This window comes from Apis dorsata, unplaced genomic scaffold (assembly GCF_000469605.1).
Source record: "Apis dorsata unplaced genomic scaffold, Apis dorsata 1.3 scaffold_307, whole genome shotgun sequence".
NCBI lineage: Eukaryota > Metazoa > Arthropoda > Insecta > Hymenoptera > Apidae > Apis > Apis dorsata.
The window spans coordinates 138,296-146,416 of NW_006263579.1; the positions used below are offsets into that span (position 1 = coordinate 138,296).

Genomic DNA, 8,121 nt, shown 5'->3' on the forward strand with positions numbered 1-8,121 from the left:
CAGAACCCGTGGGCAGCGTGCGGCCAAAGTTCCCCTCGATGGACAACATTAACGGGCTCTCCACGGAATCGAAAGGCGATTTACCGCTTCTCTGCCCCGCCCAAGGATTCCCGGTACCGGTTCATAGGTACGGAACATATTATCATTCGTATGACAGATAACGGATCGAACGAAGTGAAGAAATGAAAATTGAGACGAGAGGAGGGGAGGGGGTTGGGACGATTGTCATTTTCCTTTTCTTCTCGAAAAGTTTCTTTTTCCTCTTTTTGGAAAGAAAGAGCCTGTCTCCCTCGGGGGTTGCCCGTTCCACGCGTTCGTCGAGCGAATCGAGGAGAGAAGGGTTGACGATTGGTTCGCGCGTTGTGAACCGCAGAACCGGTGGGCAGCGTCCGGCCGAAGATCCCCTCGACGGACGATGTGCGTGGGTTCAGGAGCGCGGTGAACGGGAGCCAGGCTTTGATATGCCCTGCACAGGGGTTCCCGGTTCCTTCGAACAGGTAGAGAGTAGAGAAGAAAGGAGAAAAGGATTGAGAGAGATGCACGGATGCGAATGGTTTGCAGACAGATGGTTCGTTTAATTGCAATTTAATCAGAGCCGGTTGGGAGCGTGAGGCCGAAATTCCCGACCATCGACGACTCGAGGAGTTTTCGAACGACCAACCACGGCTCGGTCACCCTTCTCTGCCCCGCGCAGGGCTACCCTGCCCTCGTGTTCAAGTAAGTGATTCGACCAGCCACGCTCTCGTCTTCTCCTCTTCTTTTTTCTTTTTTTTTTTTTTTTAACCCGCAACTCGCTCAGAACCCGTGGGAAGCGTCAGGCCGAAATTCCCTTCCGTGAGCAACATAAACGGTCTCGCTGTTGTTACCGATGGAACGCTGCCGCTCCTCTGCCCGGCGCAGGGATTTCCTGTTCCCAATCATAGGTACGTGCCTTCGAGAACGGAAAGTTTTTTTCTTTCGAAAATTGCGGGTGTGAAACTTCCCCCACCCTTCCTTTTTCTCTGCGATCGTGACTTTCGATCGAGTTACTTCGAAATTCCAATTGGTTCGAAAGAGAGTTCCTTTATTTTTAACCCTTTCGTTACTAAAGTCGCTCTCCATAAATTGACCGTATACTATGATCGTTTTGCATGAGATACCATAAGATGCGTATTGCACGACGAGCGATTTATTGTACATGTTTCTCTGGAAATTTTGTTTTTATCGTGTTTGCTTCTCACGAGATTCCGCTCACGATCTTTCTCGAGCACCGTGCACATTTTTGCCGAGGCGGAGAAAAAAAAGGGTTAAGAAGAGTCGCTGCTTACTTTTCGCGTTCCAGTTTAGGAAATCGGCCGTTGAGGCTAGTGAAATGGCTAAAAGAGAACGCTGTATCTTAGCAGAAAGTGCAAAAAGTGGTTCAAAAAGATTTTGAAAATTTGGAAGACGACGGTGAGGAAACGATATAATCTTGATACTTGATTTACGTAATAAAGTCTTGAATTTGAAAAAAGAAATTTGCACACATAATATCAAAGGATGTCAAAATTCACGCAAGAAGTAATTTTTTGATAGAAAATCCAGGTTTATAAAAATTGTAAATTCTTTATCGATTCATTGTGTATGAAATAGCGTAAATGGCTTTGCAGGCACTTACGCGCTCTTTTCCATATTAAATTTTGATACAGCGCTCAATTCCCTCCTTCGAGGCTTGTCGGCCTCGAAAAAGGAACCTTAGACCTCAAAAAAAGTCCAACGAAAAATCGCACGATCTGGCCGCACAATTCTGACCATCGAAACGGGAAATTACGACCAGGAAATGACTCATGCGGTAATTAAATTGTTTCTCGGCCTGTACGGCATGTGGCACCGTCTTGTTGAAACCACATGTCGTCCATATCTTACAATTTAGACACCAAAAACTGGATTATCACTATAGCGAGCACACATTAATTCCCTGACCAGCCGTATTCAAAGAAAAACGATCCTATGATGCCTCCAATCGCCAAAATCCGCACCAAACACAGTGACAAGTTGTGGATACATTTGTTTCTCACTCGTCGATTTTCTAAACTCTAATGACAATTTTGTCCATCAGTCAATCGAGATTATCGAAAATTAGCGTCGTCCCTGAAGATAATTTTGTTCGAAAAACAAAATTCGTTATTTTTGAAATATCGGTCAACAATGAAAACGAAAAATTATTCTTTCGTATAACGCTCCATTTTTAATAATCCTGAACTGTCTTTTTTCTTTTTCGTCGCCTACAAATTTACCGCTCAAATGGCGCGAAATTCGAATCTTGCCTAAATTTTCAAACATCCTATATATATAAATATATATATATATATATATATTAATAGTAAAAATAAAAATTGAATAATAATTCAAAGTTTCAATTTAAATGGATAATTTACCAATGAAATAAAATATGACTTAAAAATACAATTATTGTTATATTAAAATTAATAAAGAATTTATTGAACATGATAAATATATTATGATTGAAAGATAGATTGAATACAAAATTAAATAAATTAATAAAAGTATTGAATTATAAATATTATTTAAATAAATTCTCGAAATAAATGAAATTATTGATGAAAAAATTATTTCTGATAAAATTAAAGTTGTTAAAAAAATTAATTTATTAAATTTATATATATATATATATATATACACACACACACACATCAGGGTGCAGGGGTTCCCGGTCCCTCTCTCAGCACGAGACGCTTGAACGCGATCGTGTGGTAAAATTCAGAGCCGGTTGGGAGCGTGAGGCCGAAATTTCCTACGATCGACGACACGAGGGGATTCCGTACGATGAAAGACGGCCCGGCCACGTTGCTGTGCGCCGCCCAAGGGTTCCCTGTCCCGGTTTACAAGTAAGTCACGGGGCGAGGGTCGGATGGATGCACCTTTTCTTCTTTTTTTTTTTTTCTTTTCTCGATGCGCTCTCGATTCGCAGAGCCAGTGGCGAGCGCACGCCCCAAACTCTCCACTACGATCAACCTAATCGGACTCACCACCAACACGAACGGAAGCTTGCCGCTTTTCTGCCCCGCGCAAGGATTCCCCCTCCCGTCTTATAGGTAGGGAACTCGTGGATTCGAGGGGATTATTCGCGCTGTTGTTTCACTCCCCATTTCAGTTTGAATATTACCGTGTTAATTCACGCTTGATCAACGATTATGGTTAACTTTTTGCAGGTCTTTTTTCGCTCGGCCACACGATTTAAATTTCTTAGCTAAATTAAAATGATTTCGTTAAAATTAACGTGTAAAACTTTTGTATTCTAATGTCTTGTGTATCTTTACGCGTAAAGAAAGAAAATTTGTCGAATATTAAAGTTTATATCGTTGTATTTTAATAATAGAAGAGTTATCAAGATTCTCAGTTCGTCAGCAAGTGTCGCGATAAAATGTCGTTTTTTATTTTTTATTTATTCTATATTCTTCTTATACTACATCTCTATTTCCATCGCTATTTCCTTCTGTCTATCGTCGATCTCTTAACTAGAATAGAAATAATTTCGTTGTTGAGTAACGAAAAGTCGTTAAAAATTCACAAAAACTTTGAAAATAATATTTCTATCGATCGTCAAATTCGAATATATGTCCGCTATACTCGATATTATATTATTTATAAAATTACCTAAAAGGATCTTAGAAATTTTAATCCTTTGCTCCAACGCTGATGACTCCCACCAATTTATTTATTTGTGTTTGATATTTTTTAAAATATTCGCGAGTGGATTCTTCTAACCTCTTCAAGTGTAATCTTATGTAAAATAATATATCGTCAAATTTTCTTTAATATTATTATTAATATTGTCAAAGTTTTGTAAGCAATGATTTTTCGTTATATTTTTCGAATAACGAAATTACTTCTATTCGTTAAGAGAGAAGGAAAATAGAAATAAAAACAGAGATATAGAATATAGATGTGAAAAATAAGAATAATTTAATTGTTGTTAAAATAATCCGCGAAACGATATTTAGACTTTAATCCTTTGCATTCCAGGCCTGTTTCGTTCGGTCGAACCAACTTCAGACTCAGACTCGCGCGTTCTCATAAGATTACACCTCATAAGATTATACGTAAAGAGCTTAGAACCTATTTACGAAGCGATATTTTAAAAAAATCAAACTCAGACTAAGATGTCATTCGACTCACAATCATGAACTAATTTGAAATAAAAAATCTACCCATTTAACAATATATTATTCTACACCTCATAAGATTATAAAGAGGTTAAGAACCTATTTATGAAGCGATATTTTAAAAAAATCAAACTCAGACTAAGATGTCATTCGACTCACAATCATGAATTATATATAATTAATTTGAGATAAAAAATCTAGCCATTTAACAATATATTATTCTACACCTCATAAGATTATANNNGAGGTTAGGAACTTATTTATGAAGAGATATTTCAAAAAAATCAAATTTACTAAGATGTCATTTGATTCACGATCACGGATTAATTTGAAATAAAAAATCTACCCATTTAACAATATATTATTCTACACCTCATAAGATTATAAAGAGGTTAGGAACTTATTTATGAAGAGATATTTCAAAAAAATCAAATTTACTAAGATGTCATTTGATTCACGATCACGGATTAATTTGAAATAAAAAATCTACCCATTTAACAATATATTATTCTACACCTCATAAGATTATAAAGAGGTTAGGAACCTATTTATGAAGCGATATTCTAAAAAAATCAAATTTACTAAGATTTCGACTCATAATCACGGATTAATTTGAGATAAAAAATCTAGCTATTTAACAATATATTATTCTACACCTCATAAGATTATAAAGAGGTTAGGAACCTATTTATGAAGCGATATTCTAAAAAAATCAAATTTACTAAGATTTCGACTCACAATCACGGACTAATTTGAGATAAAAAATCTACCCATTTAACAATATATTATTCTACACCTCATAAAATTATAAAGAGGTTAGGAACCTACTTCCGAAGCGATATTCCAAAAAAATCAAACATAAATAAATATCGTCGCCGTTCGAGTTGCCGCAACAATCTCAGTGGTAGAGAGCAAAGGGTTAAAAGAACCACACAAGCACAGACGAATATGGTCACCGTTCGATCAAACTCCGTGTTGACGTTCGCTCTTGACTCGAGGAGGGTTCCCTGTCCCTCGAATCCCCTGTGCGCGCGAATCTCCTACGCGATTCCTTTTTAACTTGCTCTTAGAACCGGTGGGGAGCGCTAGGCCCAAGTTTCCGACCGTGGACAATTCCCGTGGCTTCGTCTCGAGCCTGGACCAGCCTCTCACGCTCCTGTGCCCTGCCCAAGGGTTCCCCGTTCCCTCGCACAGGTGAGGGGCTCGCCCTGTCCCGGCGACGCTCGATCCGACGCTCGATGACCCTCGATGCCTCGTTCTCTTCCCCAGAACCGGTGGCCACCACCAAGCCCAAGTTCCCCATGACCGAGAACTCGCGCACGTACGCGGTACGCCTCGACCAGCCGTTGACCCTCATGTGCCCGGCCCAGGCGTTCCCGGTTCCAGCGTTCAGGTACAGAGACGTCGAGTGAACGAGTTCCGTGACCGAACCGTCTAAGAGATTATCCCTTATCGTCGTCCCTCTCATCCGTATCATCATCTATCAGAGCCTGTGGGCAGCAGCCGGCCGAAATTCCCCTCGTTGGCGGACTCGCAAACGTTCAGAGTGGCGTTGGGCGGCGCGATGACGTTGCTGTGCCCGGCTCAGGCGTTCCCGGTTCCAGCCTTCAGGTAACGTCGAGAGGAGATCGAATCGGTATCGTGTCGACACGTGGTATGTCTCGGATGTAGAGATGTGCCTGGTCGCGTTCGTTTCTCCAGAGCCTGTCGCGAGCACGCGGCCGAAATTCCCCTCGTTGGCGGACTCGCACACGTTCAGAGCCGCGGTGGGCGGTGTGCCGACGTTGCTGTGCCCGGCCGAAGGGTTGCCCGTGCCGTCATTCGGGTAACGCCGCCCCCGCGAGTTCAATTCTTTCCCTTGTCAGAGCCGGCGTCCAGCGCGCGTCCGCAATTATCCGGGCCGAGCGATCTTCACCGGTTCAGCGCCTCCTCGCGCATAAGCGCCACCCTTCTGTGCCCCGCCCAAGGACTTCCAGTGCCCGTCTATAGGCAGGAGTGAAAAAAGCGCGTGATCTGGGGAGAAGACGTAAAGGAGTGGCCCTATTCCAGCATATTCCGGGATGCACCTAGTAGCGTCTCGCGTTCTGTTTTTAGAACCGGCGTCGAGCAGCAGGCCACAGTTTCCATCCGTGAACGACGTCGGGTTACGCGTGACGAAAGCCACGGGATTCTCGTTGCTTTGTCCCGCACAGGCGTTCCCAGTCGCCACTTTTAGGTAGGTCGATCGTTGGTCGATCGTTGGTCGATCCAATAGGAGGAGGAGATCGCTTTTTCTCCTCGTGTCCCAACTCCCCTGTCCCAGTATATATATATATATACATATTGGAGCGTCTCTCTCGTGAAAACTCTTTCTCTCCTCCTAGTGGCCCCTTTTCTAGAAAGTACTTTTTCTAGAACCGGTCGGGTTCGCGAAGCCAAAGTTCTCCACGATCGACAAGAGCCGAACGTTCGAGGCTTGGCAGGGTGACGGCGTCACGGTGCAGTGTCCCGCCCAGGCGTATCCCGTCCCAATCTTCAAGTAAGTCGGACGAGCAAGCGCGAGATCCCCCCTCCGTTATTCTCTCTTCTCTCTTCTCGCAGAACCCCTGTCGAGCTCGAAACCGAAATTAACCGCTCTGGACGTGAAATCGACGAACCCCAGCACGGCCACGGGNCGTTACCACTCTCTTGTGCCCCGTTCAAGGATTCCCCGTGCCCGCGTTCAGGTAAATCCATTCCAGCCTCGATCTCTTTTTTTCATTTCGTCGCGCGTGCGCGCGTGTGGATCCTGTCCCTGATGTTTCGAGACCAAGCTTTGAACGTTTCCTCTCTCGCAGAACCGGTGGCCGCCACGAAGCCCAAATTCCCGATGACGGAGAATTCGCGCACCCTCACCACTTTCACCGTGTCGCGCGATCAAGCTTTGACTTTACCCTGTCCAGCCCAGGCGTTCCCCGTTCCAGCCTTCAGGTACGAGGAAGAGAGATGGAGTAAATTTAATCGATCGAGGAGGAGGGGGATAGAGTTGTGCTCCGAAAGGGATTGTTACCCGATCCCAGCGTTGCAACGAATCGTCATACATCCGTCCGGATATGTATCTTTTGGTCAGAACCTGTGTCCAGCGCGAAGCCAAAGTTCACGAACGCGGACATAAAGGTGGTGAGGCCGACGGCCAGCTCCGCTTCGGTGTCGATGACTTGCCCCGCCCAAGGGTTCCCTGTCCCCGTCACACGGTAATTAGAGAAAGAGAGCATAATTCTCTCCCCTCAGAGCCTACCTCTAGCTCGAAGCCGAAACTGCCCTACAATCGTAAGGTCGAGTTTATGGAAGGGAGGAACGGCGATGCATCCTGTCTGACGTGCCCGGTGCAAGGTTACCCCGTTCCACTTTCGAGGTGAGAAACCCGATATTTGACACACGGTCGCGGGAATATTTAAACCGCGGTCGATGCAATTTCCCAATCGGGGCGGGGGGTGTCGAATAACGATTGCCTTTCGCTCCCTCGTTAATTCTAATTTCGCTCTGTCGATATCCATGTATATATATATATATCGGAAATGTAATTGCCATACCGTCACCGATGAACGTGTATCTTCCCCAGAACCTGTTGGATTCAAGTCGCCCACATTCTCCACGGACAATAGCCTTAGTAAATACGCGAGGCGCGAGGGAACGAGCGTGGTGCTCGCGTGCAGCGCTCAGGGATTCCCCGTGCCTAAGACCAGGTANACTTCGCGCGTCGTTCATTTGTTTGTTTCTCCTCCTCGATCGATATCCGCCTCGATATCGGGGGCAACGGTTGAGAAGGGGTGCCTCATTTTCGTGGAACGCGTTGTTCTCGTCTCTTCCTCTCCCTCTGACAGAACCGATCGGGTCCAAGTCGCCCATCTTCTCCAACGATCTCAGTTCAACCGCGTACGCGAGACGGAAGGGGACGAGCGTGGTGCTCGCGTGCAGCGCTCAGGGATTCCCCGTGCCTAAGACCAGGTAGCCTCGA

General features: G+C 44.4%; 1 protein-coding gene across 1 annotated transcript in view; it reads left to right on the top strand.

The window, feature by feature from the left end:
* Positions 1-8,121, top strand: part of LOC102672401 (Down syndrome cell adhesion molecule-like protein 1 homolog) — a 74,523-nt gene that overhangs the window by 16,457 nt on the left and 49,945 nt on the right. The window contains 1 exon segment of the mRNA XM_031511334.1: positions 374-497. Coding sequence (XP_031367194.1) covers positions 374-497 — 124 coding nt within the window.